This window comes from Phyllobates terribilis, unplaced genomic scaffold (assembly GCF_046119375.1).
Source record: "Phyllobates terribilis strain yellow unplaced genomic scaffold, ASM4611937v1 Scaffold_7__3_contigs__length_470593459, whole genome shotgun sequence".
NCBI lineage: Eukaryota > Metazoa > Chordata > Amphibia > Anura > Dendrobatidae > Phyllobates > Phyllobates terribilis.
Window position 1 is genome coordinate 251,719,301 of NW_027362767.1, and position 22,902 is coordinate 251,742,202.

At 47.6% G+C, this 22,902-nt stretch overlaps 1 protein-coding gene across 1 annotated transcript in view; it reads left to right on the forward strand.

Annotated features, from left to right (window-relative positions):
- Window positions 1–22,902, forward strand: part of DBH (dopamine beta-hydroxylase) — a 90,733-nt gene that overhangs the window by 9,469 nt on the left and 58,362 nt on the right. Inside the window, exons 4-6 of the mRNA XM_073637800.1 lie at window positions 3,990–4,166; window positions 4,252–4,354; window positions 15,008–15,174. Of these exons, the coding sequence (XP_073493901.1) occupies window positions 3,990–4,166; window positions 4,252–4,354; window positions 15,008–15,174 (447 nt within the window). The remainder of the gene's footprint in view (window positions 1–3,989; window positions 4,167–4,251; window positions 4,355–15,007; window positions 15,175–22,902) is intronic.

Below are 22,902 nucleotides of genomic sequence, written 5' to 3' on the forward strand. Positions count from 1 at the left end.
GACGGGTTATTGAGTTAGAAATGGGGAGGTGCCTGATATTAGATGTCCTCATGAAGGGACAGGAGCTTCGGCTCATTAACATCTATGGTCCCCAATCTAAGTGGGACCGGAAGTGTCTCTTTATGAGGATCAAGCCCTACCTTTTTACGAGTCGGCAGGTCGTTTTTGGAGGGGACTTCAACACTGTCACGAGGCCCCGGGATAGAGGAGGTTCCAGAGACAAGCTGACTTATGATAGCGTCGCCCTTAATAGTATAGCTAGTGAGGCTCGCCTGGTGGATGTCCACATCCGACACGCCCCAGGCCACGAGGGGTTCACCTATCATAGAGGTAACTGTAGGTCCAGGATAAACAGCTTTTATTTAAAGGATGAAGCCGTCTCTTCAGCAGTATCTGTTGTTGAGGTGGAGTTCTCCAATTACTGTTTGATTTTGTTTTCTCTGAATGTTACAGAGACCCCCCGGATGGGAAGAGGCTTTTGGAGGCTCAATTCGTCTCTCTTGGAAGAAGCGGAGATAAGACAGTCCTTTGAGGATTTTCTTCAGAGCCAGGTACATTTACTGGATCTTTGTAGTAGTAAGTCAGAGTGGTGGGAGATGTTCAAGAAAAGGGTGGCGAGGTTCTTCCGCCAGCGCTCGAGCCTCAGGAGCCTGGACAGGTATCGCCTGTATCAGGGCCTGAGGAGGAAACTCGAGCATCTTGTCTCAACTGGAGGTAGCCGCGAAGAGATCTCCAGAGTGAAATCTTTGCTAATGAGGTGTCATTATGATAGACACGTATCTTTGGTTTTTGAGAGGGATTATGGGAAGTACCGCTCGCCCTTCCCTTACAGAAACTGCAAGATGTCAGTGAATAGTAAAGTTGTTACCGGACTGGTTGACACTGCGGGGTCCCTGAAAAGATCCAGATCAGGGATCCTGGAGGTCGTCAGATCCTTCTACTCGCACCTCTTGAGGAAGAGGGATCTGGATTGGGATGAAATGTCGGCTTTTCTGGCTGAAGCCGTCCCCGAACCAGGGGTAGACCCCTCTCTTGGCGTTTTGACAGAGATGATCAGGGAAGAGGAAGTTAAGTTGGCGATTGAAGGGCTTGCCCTAAAGAAATCTCCCGGTCCAGATGGCTTAACATCTGAATTCTATAAGACCTTTAAGGACGCCTTGGTTCCCCTCTTGACTGAGGTATTCAATGAGTGTCTTTCCTCGGGCACTCTGCCAAAGTCAATGAGGAGGTCTGCCCTGATCATCTTGTCAAAGGGTAAGGACTCATCTTGCATTGAGAATTGGCGTCCCATAGCACTTCTCAATGCAGACAGGAAGGTTTTGACAAAGGTGCTGTTTAATCGGCTAGTGAAATTTGTGCCCCGACTCCTTTCGGGAGCCCAGCATTGCTCTGTTGCGGGCCGCAGTACAATTAGTGCTGCACTCTGTGTCCGAGAGGCGGTGGAGCAGGGTAGGGCTGGCCACTGGAAGGGGTACATGTTGTCATTGGACCAGGCAAAAGCGTTTGATCGGGTTAATCATGAGTACCTCTGGTCTGTCCTTCTGAGGTATGGCCTGCCGGGAGGGTTTGTTGATTGGCGTAAGACCTTGTACGCTGGGGCAGACAGTTTCCCACTTGTGAACGGTTGGATTGGCAGCTCTTTTGAGGTTGGATGTGGTGTTCGCCAGGGTTGTCCCTTGAGCCCGCTGCTGTACGTGTTTGCGATTGACCCACTTCTTAGGAGGGTGGAGCTTGGACCGTTGGCTGGGATCGGGATGGAGTGGGCAGCACCTGAAGCAACTCTGAGAGTGGTGGCGTATGCCGATGACGTCACCGTTTTTGTTTCCTCTGATGGGGAGGCAGAATGGCTGATGTCAGAGGTAAATCGCTACTCGGAGGCATCCGGGTCCAAGATCAACTGGGATAAGTGTGAGAGTCTGTGGCTGGGAGGAGGAGATTCTGGTTTTCATCTCCCGGCACCCTTCCAGGACCCAAAGTCTCTGCAAAAGTTCTTGGCATCGAATTTGGCCAGGGGGATTACCCCAAACAAAATTGGGACAGCAGGCTAGAGATCGCCACTCAGAAGGTGAACCAATGGAAGGGTTGGTCTTTGACCCTAAGGGAAAGGGTAAACCTGATTAAACCTACCTGCTCCCTTTGCTGATCTATCTGGGCAGTGTGTGCATCTTGCCGGAGCCTCTCTGGACTCAGGTCTACAGTTTGTTCTTCCAACTGTTATCGGGGAATAGACTGAACCTGGTCAAGAGGGAGGTTACTTACCGTACGAGGAGACTAGAAGGGTTGGGTATGGTCAACCCTGTGGTATTCCTTGTGAATACCTTCATTAAGATCAATATTGCAAACCTCTGGAAAGAGAGTGCTCCTCTGTGGGTATTCTCCTGTAGGGGATGGTTTCAGCCTTTCTTCCAGGAATGGGAGACTGGAGGGCAAGTGAAGGATCTACGCAGACCGCATGGACATCTCCCGGCTTACGCTACCGTGGTTCTGAAGGTAATTCACCGGTGGGGTCTGGGAATGTGGGAGGTCAGGACTCTGCCAAGGAAGCTTCTTGACAAAAGGGTTCTTTTGACCCATTTTCAGAGGCCTCTGGCGCTCAGGGTATGCCCAAGTCGGGATCTCGGGGTGGGTCTGCATCTTTTGAATTCTATCAGGATCCCCTCGAAGTTTTGGGACTTGGCTTGGCGCTGGTTCCATGGGAAACTGTGTGTGAGGGACAATCTGAAGTGTAGGAGCTCTGAGGACAGGAACTGTCCTCGGGAGCATTGTGGTACCATGCTAGAAAGCATGGGCCACTTCCTGCTTCGTTGTCCCTTTAACACAGAGGTGTACAACAGGCTGGGCGCCTCCATTGGCTGGCCCCGGCTGGCCGGTCTCTCTTATGCGGAATGGGCCTATGGAGCATTCGGAGACCTGGGTGGTCGGGACCGCTGCACCTTATTTCTAGTTAGCGCAGTGGTTAGGTATCACACGTGGAACGCACGGTGCTTAGTATCGACGCAGCGGAAAATCCTCCCAGTGGACGATGTGTTTAGGACCATACTCAGTGACCTGGTGAAGGTGCGTTTTCTGGAGTATGAGAGACTGGGTACACGGAGGGCCGCTCTTCTCTGGAGGGGCTTTTCTTTTAGTGTGCCCTAGTCTGGTCATCTCCTCTCCTGGTGGTGGGCTGCTGCTGACACCATAGATTTTTGTTTTGTTTTGATCAGTAGACAGTGATGTAGGGCTGCAGGTGCCGAACTTGGGCTTTGTCAGTTGTGGTTATTGTATTGTTTGTTTCTGTATATATTGTATATATGGGTTTGGGTGGAGGTGTTAGGTTGGGTGGTGGGAAAAGGGGGGAGGTGGGTTCATCTTGTGGGACACTGATTATTTGGGTGAAAAACTGGCACTGCCTGATCTGGCCTATGGACGTTGGACATGGACTGAGGCATGAGGCGCAGGACCAGCTCTCAGGTCAGTGCCGGGGAGGGACTGGTGGGCTCCAGTGTGGGGGGTTTTGTTTTGTCTTGTATATATTTGTATAGTTAGTATTTATTTTATATTATTTATAAAAAAAAATTAAAAAATGTGTGTGTATATATATATATATATTCGTTTGTGTATAATTTTGTCGGCTATTGTTTATTTTACTTATTATATTGTTATTTGTTTGGTATCCGGACCAGATGTCATGGTGTAGGTAGTTATTATTGTGTATATATGTATAATGTGTGTGTGAGGGGAGAGGGAGCGGCTGGACCAGTTTCATTACATTGATTATTTTGTGGTTATTAATTTTGTTATGTTTCTGTTATTATTATTGTTATGTTTTTCATTTTTATAATAAAAAGATCTACAGGATGTGACTGCACCAGCAGAATAGTGCCTAAATACCGCCATGTGTTTCTACAGAGAATTACTATGACTTCTGTCTACAGAGAATTGTATGTTTTAGGTCCTGATCCTTCGCTGCTCACATGGTTCTCCTCTTCTGTTCTGTCCACCTGCAGTATGAGCCGATCATCACGGCGGGGCACGAGGCCATAGTCCATCACATGGAGGTCTTCCAGTGCTCGGAGGACTACGATACCATCCCCCACTATAGCGGACCCTGCGATTCCAAGATGAAACCGCAAAGGCTCGATTACTGCAGGCATGTCCTGGCCGCCTGGGCGATGGGAGCCAAGGTTGGTACAGAGGGCGGGAGTGTGGCACTAGGGGGCTTGTAGGACCTCCAGGTCACAGGTATAATGGCCGTTCTCTGAACCGCAGGCTTTCTACTACCCTGATGACGTCGGCTTGGCCTTCGGAGGCCCCAGATCTTCCCGGTTTCTTCGACTAGAAGTTCATTATCACAATCCGCTAGAACTAAAAGGTAAGAGCCAGAACTCTGCCAGTCACACGATCTGCAGAACATCGCACCTCTAAACTGCCAGTCACACGATCTGCAGAACATCGCACCTCTAACCTGCCTGTCACACAATCCGCAGAACATCGCACCTCTAACCTGCCTGTCACACAATCCGCAGAACATCGCACCTCTAACCGGCCAGTCACACAATTGGCAGAACATCGCACCTCTAACCTGCCAGTCACACAATCTGCAGAACATCACATACGCACTGCAGAACATCACATCTGTAACCTGCCTGTCACATATAGCCTGCAGAACATCACATCTGTAACCTGCCAGTCACATATAGCCTGCAAAACCTCTCACCTCGCACCTGCCAGTCACGCATTTAATCTGCAGATCGTCTCACTGTCAAGTTGCAGACATTATCGCTCTGTATTCGGTGCGGATGATTTTTTTTTATATAAGATATCCTTTTTATTAATAACTTGATATTTTTTCGTATCCGGCCGCGGCTTCTATATCAGAGAGCCGTGATATGATAGGATATAAATAGCCGCGGAGATACCTAGCAACGCCGCCACCCATCACCCGCCGGCAGAGCAGCTAGCTCCTTCACATGCAGCGCCTGAGGGGTTAATGCCCCCTCATCATTATACAGCGGCTCCCGCTGCCAGCCGCCAATATCTGGTAATTATCACCGCGTCAGGACAGTGTGTGCCGTGTAGGACGCAGCGTGCCCGCCTGACACACGGCTGATGATGCCCAGGCCTGCCATTCTGTACAGTGCCATCTGCGGAGGACACACACTGCTCCTGGCGGTGGCAGCAGCACAGCGGTATTTATAGATGGCGGTCAGAGGAAAGTTCAGCTTTATGGAACAAAAGTGTACCGAAGTGACGGTACATGCCAGGACTGACGCCCAGAGAAGCACAAGTGGCAGCACGGGCACAGCTCAGCGCCAGCATGGGCACAGCTCACTGCCAGCGGCAGCACAGGCAAAACTCAGCACCAACGGCAGCACGGGCAGAGCTCAGCGGCAGTGGCAGCACAGGCATTGCTCAGCGGCAGTGGCAGCACGGGCACAGCTCAGCGGCTGCACAGGCACAGCTCAGCGCCAGCGGCAGCACGGGCTCAGCTCAGTGCCAGCGACAGCATGGGAACAGCTCTGCCAGCGGCAGCACGGGCACAGCTCAGCGGCAGCACGGGCACAGCTCAGCGGCAGTGGCAGCACAGGCATTGCTCAGCGGCAGTGGCAGCACGGTCACAGCTCAGCGGCTGCACAGGCACAGCTCAGCGCCAGCGGCAGCACGGGCTCAGCTCAGCGGCAGCGGCAGCACGGGCACAGCTCAGCGGCAGCACGGGCACAGCTCACCGCCAGCGGAAGCACGGGCACTGCTCCGTGCCAGCGGCAGCACGGGCACAGCTCAGCACCAACGGCAGCATGGGCACAGCTCAGTGCCAGCGGCAGCACGGGCACAGCTCAGCGCCAGCATGGGCACAGCTCACTGCCAGCGGCAGCACAGGCAAAACTCAGCACCAACGGCAGCACGGGCACAGCTCAGCGGCAGTGGCAGCACAGGCATTGCTCAGCGGCAGTGGCAGCACGGGCACAGCTCAGCGGCTGCACAGGCACAGCTCAGCGCCAGCGGCAGCACGGGCTCAGCTCAGTGCCAGCGACAGCATGGGAACAGCTCTGCCAGCGGCAGCACGGGCACAGCTCAGCGGCAGCACGGGCACAGCTCAGCGGCAGTGGCAGCACAGGCATTGCTCAGCGGCAGTGGCAGCACGGTCACAGCTCAGCGGCTGCACAGGCACAGCTCAGCGCCAGCGGCAGCACGGGCTCAGCTCAGCGGCAGCGGCAGCACGGGCACAGCTCAGCGGCAGCACGGGCACAGCTCACCGCCAGCGGAAGCACGGGCACTGCTCCGTGCCAGCGGCAGCACGGGCACAGCTCAGCACCAACGGCAGCATGGGCACAGCTCAGTGCCAGCGGCAGCACGGGCACAGCTCAGCGCCAGCATGGGCACAGCTCACTGCCAGCGGCAGCACAGGCAAAACTCAGCACCAACGGCAGCACGGGCACAGCTCAGCGGCAGTGGCAGCACAGGCATTGCTCAGCGGCAGTGGCAGCACGGGCACAGCTCAGCGGCTGCACAGGCACAGCTCAGCGCCAGCGGCAGCACGGGCTCAGCTCAGTGCCAGCGACAGCATGGGAACAGCTCTGCCAGCGGCAGCACGGGCACAGCTCAGCGGCAGTGGCAGCACAGGCATTGCTCAGCGGCAGTGGCAGCACGGTCACAGCTCAGCGGCTGCACAGGCACAGCTCAGCGCCAGCGGCAGCACGGGCTCAGCTCAGCGGCAGCGGCAGCACGGGCACAGCTCAGCGGCAGCACGGGCACAGCTCACCGCCAGCGGAAGCACGGGCACTGCTCCGTGCCAGCGGCAGCACGGGCACAGCTCAGCACCAACGGCAGCATGGGCACAGCTCAGTGCCAGCGGCAGCACGGGCACAGCTCAGCGCCAGCATGGGCACAGCTCACTGCCTGCGGCAGCACAGGCAAAACTCAGCACCAACGGCAGCACGGGCACAGCTCAGCGGCAGTGGCAGCACAGGCATTGCTCAGCGGCAGTGGCAGCACGGGCACAGCTCAGCGGCTGCACAGGCACAGCTCAGCGCCAGCGGCAGCACGGGCTCAGCTCAGTGCCAGCGACAGCATGGGAACAGCTCTGCCAGCGGCAGCACGGGCACAGCTCAGCGGCAGCACGGGCACAGCTCAGCGGCAGTGGCAGCACAGGCATTGCTCAGCGGCAGTGGCAGCACGGTCACAGCTCAGCGGCTGCACAGGCACAGCTCAGCGCCAGCGGCAGCACGGGCTCAGCTCAGCGGCAGCGGCAGCACGGGCACAGCTCAGCGGCAGCACGGGCACAGCTCAGCACCAACGGCAGCATGGGCACAGCTCAGTGCCAGCGGCAGCACGGGCACAGCTCAGCGCCAGCGGCGGTCACTGTGTTTGAAGGGGAAACTAATTAAATCTAATAATGGACTCAGTGCAGAATACTCACATAGGGCAACAAAGTATATGGGCACAGGGGGCAGGATAACGGCACTGACAGTCGGGGTACAGGATATTGACGCTGACACTTGGGGTACAGGATAATGACGGTGACACTTGGGGTACAGGATCATGACACTGACACTTGGGGTACAGGATAATGACACTGACACTCGGGGTACAGGGTAATGACACTGATACTCGGGGTACAAGATAATGAAGCTGACACTTGGGGTACAGGATAATGACACTGACACTCGGGGTACAGGGTAATGACACTGATACTCGGGGTACAAGATAATGAAGCTGACACTTGGGGTACAGGATAATGACACTGACACTTGGAGTACAGAATAATGCCACTTGGGGTACAGGATAATGATGCTGATATTTGGGGTACAGGATAATGCCACTGACACTTGGGGTACAGGATAATGCCACTTGGGGTACAGGGTTATGACGCTGACACTTGAGGTACAGGATAATGACGCTGACACTTGGGGTGCAGGATAATGACACTTGGGGTACAGGATAATGACACTGACACTTGGGGTACAGGATAATGATGCTGACACTTGGGGTACAGGATAATGACACTTGGGGTACAAGATAATGACGCTGACACTTGGGGTGCAGGATAATGACACTTGGGGTACAGGATAATGACACTGACACTTGGGGTACAGGATAATGACGCTGACACTTGGGGTACAGGATAATGACACTTGGGGTACAGGATAATGACGCTGACACTTGGGGTACAGGATAATGACGCTGATACTAGGGGTACAGGATAATGACACTGACACTTGGGGTACAGGATAATGACGCTGATACTTGGGTTACTGGATAATGACGCTGACACTTGGGGTAAAGGATAATGACGCTGATACTTGAGGTACAGGATAATGACGCTGACACTTGGGGTACAGAATAATGATGCTGACACTTGGGGTATAGGATAATGACACTGACACTTGGGGTACAGAATAATGATGCTGACACTTGGGGTACAGGATAATGACACTTGGGGTACAGGATAATGACGCTGACACTTGGGGTACAGAATAATGATGCTGACACTTGGGGTACAGGATAATGACACTGACACTTGGGGTACAGGATAATGATGCTGACACTTGGGGTACAGGATAATGACACTTGGGGTACAGGATAATGACGCTGACACTTGGGGTACAGGATAATGATGCTGACACTTGGGGTACAGGATAATGACGCTGACACTTGGGGTACAGGATAATGATGCTGACACTTGGGGTACAGGATCATGACGCTGACACTTTGGGTACAGGGTAATGATACTGACACTTGGGGTACAGGATAATGATACTGACACTTGGGGTACAGGATAATGAAGCTGACACTTGTGGTACAGGATAATGACGCTGATACTAGGGGTACAGGATAATGACGCTGATACTTGGGGTACAGGATAATGATACTGACACTTGGGGTACAGGATAATGAAGCTGACACTTGGGGTACAGGATAATGACGCTGATACTTGAGGTACAGGATAATGACGCTGACACTTGGGGTACAGAATAATGATGCTGACACTTGGGGTATAGGATAATGACACTGACACTTGGGGTACAGGATAATGACACTTGGGGTACAGGATAATGACGCTGACACTTGGGGTACAGAATAATGATGCTGACACTTGGGGTACAGGATAATGACACTGACACTTGGGGTACAGGATAATGACGCTGACACTTGGGGTACAGGATAATGACACTTGGGGTACAGGATAATGACGCTGACACTTGGGGTACAGGATAATGATGCTGACACTTGGGGTACAGGATAATGACACTGACACTTGGGGTACAGGATAATGATGCTGACACTTGGGGTACAGGATCATGACGCTGACACTTTGGGTACAGGATAATGATGCTGACACTTGGGGTACAGGATAATGACGCTGACACTTGGGGTACAGGATAATGATGCTGACACTTGGGGTACAGGATCATGACGCTGACACTTTGGGTACAGGGTAATGATACTGACACTTGGGGTACAGGATAATGAAGCTGACACTTGGGGTACAGGATAATGATACTGACACTTGGGGTACAGGATAATGAAGCTGACACTTGGAGTACAGGATAATGATACTGACACTTGGGGTACAGGGTAATGATGCTGACACTTGGGGTACAGGATAATGACACTGACACTTGGGGTACAGGGTAATGATGCTGACACTTGGGGTACAGGATAATGAAGCTGACACTTGGAGTACAGGATAATGATACTGACACTTGGGGTACAGGGTAATGATGCTGACACTTGGGGTACAGGATAATGACACTGACACTTGGGGTACAGGGTAATGATGCTGACACTTGGGATACAGGATAATGACACTGACACTTGGGGTACAGGGTAATGATACTGACACTTGGGGTACAGAATAATGACACTCGGGGTACAGGGTAATAAGGCTGACACTTGGGTACAGGGTAATGATACTGATACTCGGGGTACAGGATAGTGACACTTGGGGTACAAGATAATGACACTGACACTTGGGGTACAGGATAATGACACTTGGGGTACAGGATAATGACGCTGATACTTGGGGTACAGGATAATGACGCTGACACTTGGGGTACAGGATAATGATGCTGATACTTGGGTGACTGGATAATGACACTGATACTTGGGGTACAGAATAATGATACTGACACTTGGGGTACAGGATAATGACGCTGACACTTGGGGTACAGGATAATGACACTGACACTTGGGGTACAGGATAATGACACTTGGGGTACAGGATAATGACGCTGACACTTGAGGTACAGGATAATGATGCTGACACTTGGGGTACAGGATCATGACACTTGGGGTACAGGATAATGACGCTGACACTTGGGGTACAGGATAATGATGCTGACACTTGGGGTACAGGATCATGACACTGACACTTTGGGTACAGGGTAATGATACTGACACTTGGGGTACAGGATAATGACACTGACACTCGGGGTACAGGATAATGACACTTGGGGTACAGGATAATGATACTAACACTTGGGGTACAGGATACTGACACTTGGGGTACAGGATAATGACACTTGGGGTACAGGATAATGACGCTGACACTTGAGATACAGGATAATGATGCTGACACTTGGGGTATAGGATCATGACACTTGGGGTACAGGGTAATGATACTGACACTTGGGGTACAGGATAATGAAGCTGACACTTGGAGTACAGGATAATGATACTGACACTTGGGGTACAGGGTAATGATGCTGACACTTGGGGTACAGGATCATGACGCTGACACTTTGGGTACAGGGTAATGATACTGACACTTGGGGTACAGAATAATGACACTCGGGGTACAGGGTAATAAGGCTGACACTTGGGTACAGGGTAATGATACTGATACTCGGGGTACAGGATGACACTTGGGGTACAAGATAATGACACTGACACTTGGGGTACAGGATAATGACACTTGGGGTACAGGATAATGACGCTGATACTTGGGGTACAGGATAATGACGCTGACACTTGGGGTACAGGATAATGACGCTGATACTTGGGTTACTGGATAATGACACTGATACTTGGGGTACAGAATAATGATACTGACACTTGGGGTACAGGATAATGACGCTTACAATTGGGGTACAGGATAATGACACTGACACTTGGGGTACAGGATAATGACACTTGGGGTACAGGATAATGACGCTGACACTTGAGGTACAGGATAATGATGCTGACACTTGGGGTACAGGATCATGACACTTGGGGTACAGGATAATGACGCTGACACTTGGGGTACAGGATAATGATGCTGACACTTGGGGTACAGGATCATGACACTGACACTTTGGGTACAGGGTAATGATACTGACACTTGGGGTACAGGATAATGACGCTGACACTCGGGGTACAGGATAATGACACTTGGGGTACAGGATAATGATACTAACACTTGGGGTACAGGATACTGACACTTGGGGTACAGGATAATGACACTTGGGGTACAGGATAATGACGCTGACACTTGAGATACAGGATAATGATGCTGACACTTGGGGTACAGGATAATGACACTTGGGGTACAGGATAATGACGCTGACACTTGGGGTACAGGATAATGATGCTGACACTTTGGGTACAGGGTAATTATACTGACACTTGGGGTACAGGATAATGATACTGACACTTGGAGTACAGGATAATGACACTGACACTCGGGGTACAGGATAATGACACTGACACTTGGGGTACAGGATAATGACGCTGACACTTGAGGTACAGGATAATGATGCTGACACTTGGGGTACAGGATCATGACGCTGACACTTTGGGTACAGGATCATGACACTTGGGGTACAGGATAATGACGCTGACACTTGGGGTACAGGATAATCATGCTGACACTTGGGGTACAGGATCATGACGCTGACACTTTGGGTACAGGGTAATTATACTGACACTTGGGGTACAGGATAATGACACTGACACTCGGGGTACAGGATAATGAAGCTGACACTTGGGGTACAGGATAATGAAGCTGACACTTGGGGTACAGGATAATGATACTGACACTTGAGGTACAGGATAATGAAGCTGACACTTGGGGTACAGGATAATGAAGCTGACACTTGGGGTACAGGATAATGACACTGACACTCGGGGTACAGGATGATGACACTGACACTTGGGGTACAGGATAATGACGGTGACACTTTGGGTACAGGATAATGAAGCTGACACTTGGGGTACAGGATAATGACACTGACACTCGGGGTACAGGATGATGACACTGACACTTGGGGTACAGGATAATGACGGTGACACTTTGGGTACAGGATAATGACACTGACACTTGGGGTACAGGATAATGACACTGACACTCGGGGTACAGGATAATGAAGCTGACACTTGGGGTACAGGATAATGACACTGACACTCGGGGTACAGGATGATGACACTGACACTTGGGGTACAGGATAATGACGGTGACACTTTGGGTACAGGATAATGACACTGACACTTGGGGTACAGGATAATGACACTTGGGGTACAGGATAATGACGCTGACACTTGGGGTATAGGATAATGACGCTGACACTTGGGGTACAGGATAATGACACTGACATTTGGGGTACAGGATAATGACACTTGGGGTACAGGATAATGACACTTGGGGTACAGGATAATGACGCTGACACTTGGGGTACAGGATAATGACACTTGGGGTACAGGATAATGACGCTGACACTTGAGGTACAGGATAATGATGCTGACACTTGGGGTACAGGATCATGACACTTGGGGTACAGGATAATGACACTTGGGGTACAGGATAATGACGCTGACACTTGGGGTACAGGATAATGACACTGACACTTGGGGTACAGGATAATGACACTTGGGGTACAGGATAATGACGCTGACACTTGAGGTACAGGATAATGATGCTGACACTTGGGGTACAGGATCATGACACTTGGGGTACAGGATAATGACACTTGGGGTACAGAATAATGACGCTGACACTTGGGGTACAGGATAATGACACTGACACTTGGGGTACAGGATAATGACACTTGGGGTACAGGATAATGACGCTGACACTTGAGGTACAGGATAATGATGCTGACACTTGGGGTACAGGATCATGACACTTGGGGTACAGGATAATGACACTTGGGGTACAGGATAATGACGCTGACACTTGGGGTACAGGATCATGACACTGACACTTTGGGTACAGGGTAATGATACTGACACTTGGGGTACAGGATAATGAAGCTGACACTTGGGGTACAGGATAATGAAGCTGACACTTGGGGTACAGGATAATGATACTGACACTTGGAGTACAGGATAATGACACTGACACTTGGGGTACAGGGTAATGATGCTGACACTTGGGGTACAGAATAATGACACTCGGGGTACAAGATAATGACACTGACACTTGGGGTACAGGAAATGACGCTGAAACTTGGGGTACAGGATAATGACACTTGGGGTACAGGATAATGACGCTGATAATTGGGGTACAGGATAATGACGCTGATACTTGGGTTACTGGATAATGACACTGATACTTGGGGTACAGAATAATGATACTGACACTTGGGGTACAGGATAATGACACTTGGGGTACAGGATAATGACACTTGGGGTACAGGATAATGACGCTGACACTTGAGGTACAGGATAATGACACTTGGGGTACAGGATAATGACACTTGGGGTACAGGATAATGACGCTGACACTTGAGGTACAGGATAATAATGCTGACACTTGGGGTACAGGATCATGACACTTGGGGTACAGGATAATGACGCTGACACTTGGGGTACAGGATAATGATGCTGACACTTGGGGTACAGGATCATGACACTGACACTTTGGGTACAGGGTAATGATACTGACACTTGGGGTACAGGATAATGACACTGACACTCGGGGTACAGGATAATGAAGCTGACACTTGGGGTACAGGATAATGAAGCTGACACTTGGGGTACAGGATAATGACACTGACACTTGGGGTACAGGGTAATGATGCTTACACTTGGGGTACAGGATCACAACGCTGACACTTTGGGTGCAGGGTAATGATACTGATACTTGGGGTACAGAATAATGACACTCGGGGTACAGGGTAATAAGGCTGACACTTGGGTACAGGGTAATGATACTGATACTCGGGGTATAGGATAATGACACTTGGGGTGCAGAATAATGAAGCTGACACTTGGGGTACAGGATAATGATACTGACAATTGGGGTACAGGGTGATGACACTGACACTTGGGGTACAGGATAATGACGTTGACACTTGGGGTACAGAATAATGATGCTGACACTTGGGGTAGAGGATAATGACACTGACACTTGGGGTACAGGATAATGAAGCTGACACTTGGGGTAGAGGATAATGACACTGACACTTGGGGTACAGGATAATGAAGCTGACACTTGGGGTACAGAATAATGACGCTGACGCTTGGGGTACAGGATAATGAAGCTGACACTTGGGGTACAGGATAATGAAGCTGACACTTGGGGTACAGAATAATGACGCTGACGCTTGGGGTACAGGATAATGAAGCTGACACTTGGGGTACAGGATAATGACGCTGACGCTTGGGGTACAGGATAATGAAGCTGACACTTGGGGTACAGAATAATGACGCTGACGCTTGGGGTACAGGATAATGAAGCTGACACTTGGGGTACAGGATAATGAAGCTGACACTTGGGGTACAGAATAATGACGCTGACGCTTGGGGTACAGGATAATGAAGCTGACGCTTGGGGTACAGGATAATGAAGCTGACACTTGGGGTACAGGGTAATGACACTCGGGGTACAGGGTAATAAGGCTGACACTTGGGGTACAGGGTAATGATACTGATACTCGAGTACAGGATAATGACACTTGGGGTACAGGATAATGAAGCTGACACTTGGGGTACAGGATAATGATACTGACAATTGGGGTATAGGTAATGACACTGACACTTGGGGCACAGGATAATGATACTGATACTTGGGGTACTAATCAGTATTATTTTTGGTTTCTTTTAGGTCTGCGAGACTCCTCAGGTATCCGCCTCCATTATACTCCATCACTGAGAAGATATGATGCAGGGATCATGGAGCTTGGCCTGGTGTACACCCCAGTAATGGCCGTCCCCCCCCACCAGGGGGAGTTCTCCCTGACTGGATACTGTACAGGGAAGTGCACAGACCTGGTGAGTGTCCTGTATTACTCCTCCTATCCTGTATACACAGTACTACTCCTCCTATCCTGTATATAGACACAGTACTACTCCTCCTATCCTGTATATACACACAGTACTACTCCTCCTATCCTGTATATACACACAGTACTACTCCTCCTATCCTGTATACACAGTACTACTCCTCCTATCCTGTATACACACAGTACTACTCCTCCTATCCTGTATATACACAGTACTACTCCTCCTATCCTGTATACACACAGTACTACTCCTCCTATCCTGTATACACAGTACTACTCCTCCTATCCTGTATATACACACAGTACTACTCCTCCTATCCTGTATACACAGTACTACTCCTCCTATCCTGTATATACACACAGTACTACTCCTCCTATCCTGTATACACAGTACTACTCCTCCTATCCTGTATACACACAGTACTACTCCTCCTATCCTGTATATACACAGTACTACTCCTCCTATCCTGTATACACACAGTACTACTCCTCCTATCCTGTATATACACAGTACTACTCCTCCTATCCTGTATACACACAGTACTACTCCTATCCTGTATATACACAGTACTACTCCTCCTATCCTGTATATACAGTACTACTCCTATCCTGTATATACAGTACTACTCCTCCTATCCTGTATACACACAGTACTACTCCTCCTATCCTGTATACACACAGTACTACTCCTCCTATCCTGTATATACACAGTACTACTCCTCCTATCCTGTATACACAGTACTACTCCTCCTATCCTGTATACACAGTACTACTCCTCCTATCCTGTATACACACAGTACTACTCCTCTTATCCTGTATATACACAGTACTACTCCTCCTATCCTGTATACACACAGTACTACTCCTCCTATCCTGTATACACAGTACTACTCCTCCTATCCTGTATACACAGTACTACTCCTCCTATCCTGTATACACACAGTACTACTCCTCCTATCCTGTATACACAGTACTACACCTCCTATCCTGTATACACACAGTACTACTCCTCCTATCCTGTATACACACAGTACTACTCCTCCTATCCTGTATATACACAGTACTACTCCTCCTATCCTGTCTATACAGTGCTACTCCGCCTATCCTGTATATACACAGTACTACTACTCCTATCCTGTATATACACAGTACTACTCCTCCTATCCTGTATATAGACACAGTACTACTCCTCCTATCCTGTATATACACAGTACTACTCCTCCTATCCTGTATATACAGTACTACTACTCCTATCCTGTATATACACAGTACTACTCCTCCTATCCTGTATATACAGTGCTACTCCCCCTATCCTGTATACACACAGTACTCCTCCTATCCTGTATATACACAGTACTACTCCTCCTATCCTGTATATACACAGTACTACTCCTCCTTTCCTATATACACTCAGTGCTACTCCTCCTATCCTGTATACACACAGTACTACTCCTCCTATCCTGTATATACACAGTACTACTCCTCCTATCCTGTATATACACAGTACTACTCCTCCTATCCTGTATACACACAGTGCTACTCCTCCTATCCTGTATATACACAGTACTACTACTCCTATCCTGTATATACACAGTACTACTCCTCCTATCCTGTATATACAGTACTACTCCTCCTATCCTGTATATACACAGTACTACTCCTCCTATCCTGTATAAACACAGTACTACTCCTCCTATCCTGCATATACACAGTACTACTCCTCCTATCCTGTATATACACAGTACTACTCCTCCTATCCTGTATACACACAGTACTACTCCTCCTATCCTGTATATACACAGTATTACTCCTCCTATCCTGTATATACACAGTGCTACTCCTCCTATCCTGTATATACACAGTAATACTCCTCCTATCCTGTATATACACAGTACTACTCCTCCTATCCTGTATACACGCAGTACTACTCCTCCTATCCTGTATATACAGTACTACTCCTCCTATCCTGTATATACACAGTATTACTCCTCCTATCCTGTATATACAGTGCTACTCCTCCTATCCTGTATATACACAGTACTACTCCTCCTATCCTGTATACACACAGTACTACTCCTCCTATCCTGTATATACAGTACTACTCCTCCTATCCTGTATATACAGTACTACTCCTCCTATCCTGTATACACACAGTACTACTCCTCCTATCCTGTATATACAGTACTACTCCTCCTATCCTGTATATACAGTATTACTCCTCCTATCCTGTATATACACAGTACTACTCCTCCTATCCTGTATATACACAGTACTACTCCTCCTATCCTGTATACACACAGTACTACTCCTCCTATCCTGTATACACAGTACTACTCCTCCTATCCTGTATACACAGTACTACTCCTCCTATCCTGTATACACACAGTACTACTCCTCCTATCCTGTATATACACAGTACTACTCCTCCTATCCTGTATATACAGTACTACTCCTATCCTGTATATACAGTACTACTCCTCCTATCCTGTATACACACAGTACTACTCCTCCTATCCTGTATACACACAGTACTACTCCTCCTATCCTGTTTATAGACAGTACTACTCCTCCTATCCTGTATATACAGTACTACTCCTCCTATCCTGTATACACACAGTACTACTCCTCCTATCCTGTATATACAGTACTACTCCTCCTATCCTGTATATACAGTATTACTCCTCCTATCCTGTATATACACAGTACTACTCCTCCTATCCTGTATATACACAGTACTACTCCTCCTATCCTGTATACACACAGTACTACTCCTCCTATCCTGTATACACAGTACTACTCCTCCTATCCTGTATACACAGTACTACTCCTCCTATCCTGTATACACACAGTACTACTCCTCCTATCCTGTATATACACAGTACTACTCCTCCTATCCTGTATATACAGTACTACTCCTATCCTGTATATACAGTACTACTCCTCCTATCCTGTATACACACAGTACTACTCCTCCTATCCTGTATACACACAGTACTACTCCTCCTATCCTGTATATACACAGTACTACTCCTCCTATCCTGTATACACAGTACTACTCCTCCTATCCTGTATACACAGTACTACTCCTCCTATCCTGTATACACACAGTACTACTCCTCCTATCCTGTATATACACAGTACTACTCCTCCTATCCTGTATACACACAGTACTACTCCTCCTATCCTGTATACACAGTACTACTCCTCCTATCCTGTATACACAGTACTACTCCTCCTATCCTGTATACACACAGTACTACTCCTCCTATCCTGTATACACAGTACTACACCTCCTATCCTGTATACACACAGTACTACTCCTCCTATCCTGTATACACACAGTACTACTCCTCCTATCCTGTATATACACAGTACTACTCCTCCTATCCTGTATATACAGTGCTACTCCGCCTATCCTGTATATACACAGTACTACTCCTCCTATCCTGTATATAGACACAGTACTACTCCTCCTATCCTGTATATACACAGTACTACTCCTCCTATCCTGTATATACAGTACTACTACTCCTATCCTGTATATACACAGTACTACTCCTCCTATCCTGTATATACAGTGCTACTCCCCCTATCCTGTATACACACAGTACTCCTCCTATCCTGTATATACACAGTACTACTCCTCCTATCCTGTATACACACAGTACTACTCCTCCTATCCTGTATATACACAGTACTACTCCTCCTATCCTGTATATACACAGTACTACTCCTCCTATCCTGTATACACACAGTGCTACTCCTCCTATCCTGTATATACACAGTACTACTACTCCTATCCTGTATATACACAGTACTACTCCTCCTATCCTGTATATACAGTACTACTCCTCCTATCCTGTATATACACAGTACTACTCCTCCTATCCTGTATAAACACAGTACTACTCCTCCTATCCTGCATATACACAGTACTACTCCTCCTATCCTGTATATACACAGTACTACTCCTTCTATCCTGTATACACACAGTACTACTCCTCCTATCCTGTATATACACAGTATTACTCCTCCTATCCTGTATATACACAGTGCTACTCCTCCTATCCTGTATATACACAGTAATACTCCTCCTATCCTGTATATACACAGTACTACTCCTCCTATCCTGTATACATGCAGTACTACTCCTCCTATCCTGTATATACAGTACTACTCCTCCTATCCTGTATATACACAGTATTACTCCTCCTATCCTGTATATACAGTGCTACTCCTCCTATCCTGTATATACACAGTACTACTCCTCCTATCCGGTATTTACACAGTACTACTCCTCCTATCCTGTATACACACAGTACTACTCCTCCTATCCTGTATATACACAGTATTACTCCTCCTATCCTGTATATACAGTGCTACTCCTCCTATCCTGTATATACACAGTACTACTCCTCCTATCCTGTATATACACAGTACTACTCCTCCTATCCTGTATACACACAGTACTACTCCTCCTATCCTGTATACACAGTACTACTCCTCCTATCCTGTATACACAGTACTACTCCTCCTATCCTGTATACACACAGTACTACTCCTCCTATCCTGTATATACACAGTACTACTCCTCCTATCCTGTATATACAGTACTACTCCTATCCTGTATATACAGTACTACTCCTCCTATCCTGTATACACACAGTACTACTCCTCCTATCCTGTATACACACAGTACTACTCCTCCTATCCTGTTTATAGACAGTACTACTCCTCCTATCCTGTATATACAGTACTACTCCTCCTATCCTGTATACACACAGTACTACTCCTCCTATCCTGTATATACAGTATTACTCCTCCTATCCTGTATATACAGTATTACTCCTCCTATCCTGTATATACACAGTACTACTCCTCCTATCCTGTATATACACAGTACTACTCCTCCTATCCTGTATACACACAGTACTACTCCTCCTATCCTGTATACACAGTACTACTCCTCCTATCCTGTATACACAGTACTACTCCTCCTATCCTGTATACACACAGTACTACTCCTCCTATCCTGTATATACACAGTACTACTCCTCCTATCCTGTATATACAGTACTACTCCTATCCTGTATATACAGTACTACTCCTCCTATCCTGTATACACACAGTACTACTCCTCCTATCCTGTATATACACAGTACTACTCCTCCTATCCTGTATACACAGTACTACTCCTCCTATCCTGTATACACAGTACTACTCCTCCTATCCTGTATACACACAGTACTACTCCTCCTATCCTGTATATACACAGTACTACTCCTCCTATCCTGTATACACACAGTACTACTCCTCCTATCCTGTATACACAGTACTACTCCTCCTATCCTGTATACACAATACTACTCCTCCTATCCTGTATACACACAGTACTACTCCTCCTATCCTGTATACACAGTACTACACCTCCTATCCTGTATACACACAGTACTACTCCTCCTATCCTGTATACACACAGTACTACTCCTCCTATCCTGTATATACACAGTACTACTCCTCCTATCCTGTATATACAGTGCTACTCCGCCTATCCTGTATATACACAGTACTACTCCTCCTATCCTGTATATAGACACAGTACTACTCCTCCTATCCTGTATATACACAGTACTACTCCTCCTATCCTGTATATACAGTACTACTACCCCTATCCTGTATATACACAGTACTACTCCTCCTATCCTGTATATACAGTGCTACTCCCCCTATCCTGTATACACACAGTACTCCTCCTATCCTGTATATACACAGTACTACTCCTCCTATCCTGTATACACACAGTACTACTCCTCCTATCCTGTATATACACAGTACTACTCCTCCTATCCTGTATATACACAGTACTACTCCTCCTATCCTGTATACACACAGTGCTACTCCTCCTATCCTGTATATACACAGTACTACTACTCCTATCCTGTATATACACAGTACTACTCCTCCTATCCTGTATATACAGTACTACTCCTCCTATCCTGTATATACACAGTACTACTCTTCCTATCCTGTATAAACACAGTACTACTCCTCCTATCCTGCATATACACAGTACTACTCCTCCTATCCTGTATATACACAGTACTACTCCTTCTATCCTGTATACACACAGTACTACTCCTCCTATCCTGTATATACACAGTATTACTCCTCCTATCCTGTATATACACAGTGCTACTCCTCCTATCCTGTATATACACAGTAATACTCCTCCTATCCTGTATATACACAGTACTACTGCTCCTATCCTGTATACATGCAGTACTACTCCTCCTATCCTGTATATACAGTACTACTCCTCCTATCCTGTATATACACAGTATTACTCCTCCTATCCTGTATATACAGTGCTACTCCTCCTATCCTGTATATACACAGTACTACTCCTCCTATCCGGTATTTACACAGTACTACTCCTCCTATCCTGTATACACACAGTACTACTCCTCCTATCCTGTATATACACAGTACTACTCCTCCTATCCTGTATACACACAGTACTACTCCTCCTATCCTGTATATACACAGTACTCCTCTTATCCTGTATATACACAGTACTACTCCTCCTATCCTGTATATACAGTACTACTCCTCCTATCCTGTATACACACAGTACTACTCCTCCTATCCTGTATATACAGTACTACTCCTCCTATCCTGTATACACACAGTACTACTCCTCCTATCCTGTATATACAGTACTACTCCTCCTATCCTGTATACACACAGTACTACTCCTCCTATCCTGTTTATACACAGTACTACTCCTCCTATCCTGTATATACACAGTACTACTCCTCCTATCCTGTATACACACAGTGCTACTCCTCCTATCCTGTATATACACAGTACTACTACTCCTATCCTGTATATACACAGTACTACTCCTCCTATCCTGTATATACAGTACTACTCCTCCTATCCTGTATATACACAGTACTACTCCTCCTATCCTGTATACACACAGTACTACTCCTCCTATCCTGCATATACACAGTACTACTCCTCCTATCCTGTATATACACAGTACTACTCCTCCTATCCTGTATACACACAGTACTACTCCTCCTATCCTGTATATACACAGTATTACTCCTCCTATCCTGTATATACACAGTGCTACTCCTCCTATCCTGTATATACACAGTAATACTCCTCCTATCCTGTATATACACAGTACTACTCCTCCTATCCTGTATACACACAGTACTACTCCTCCTATCCTGTATATACAGTACTACTCCTCCTATCCTGTATATACACAGTATTACTCCTCCTATCCTGTATATACAGTGCTACTCCTCCTATCCTGTATATACACAGTACTACTCCTCCTATCCGGTATTTACACAGTACTACTCCTCCTATCCTGTATACACACAGTACTACTCCTCCTATCCTGTATATACAGTACTACTCCTCCTATCCTGTATATACACAGTATTACTCCTCCTATCCTGTATACACACAGTACTACTCCTATCCTGTATATACACAGTATTACTCCTCCTATCCTGTATATACACAGTACTACTCCTCCTATCCTGTATATAGACAGTGCTACTTCTCCTATCCTGTATACACACAGTACTACTCCTCCTATCCTGTATACACACAGTATTACTCCTCCTATCCTGTATATACACAGTACTACTCCTCCTATCCTGTATACACACAGTGCTACTCCTCCTATCCTGTA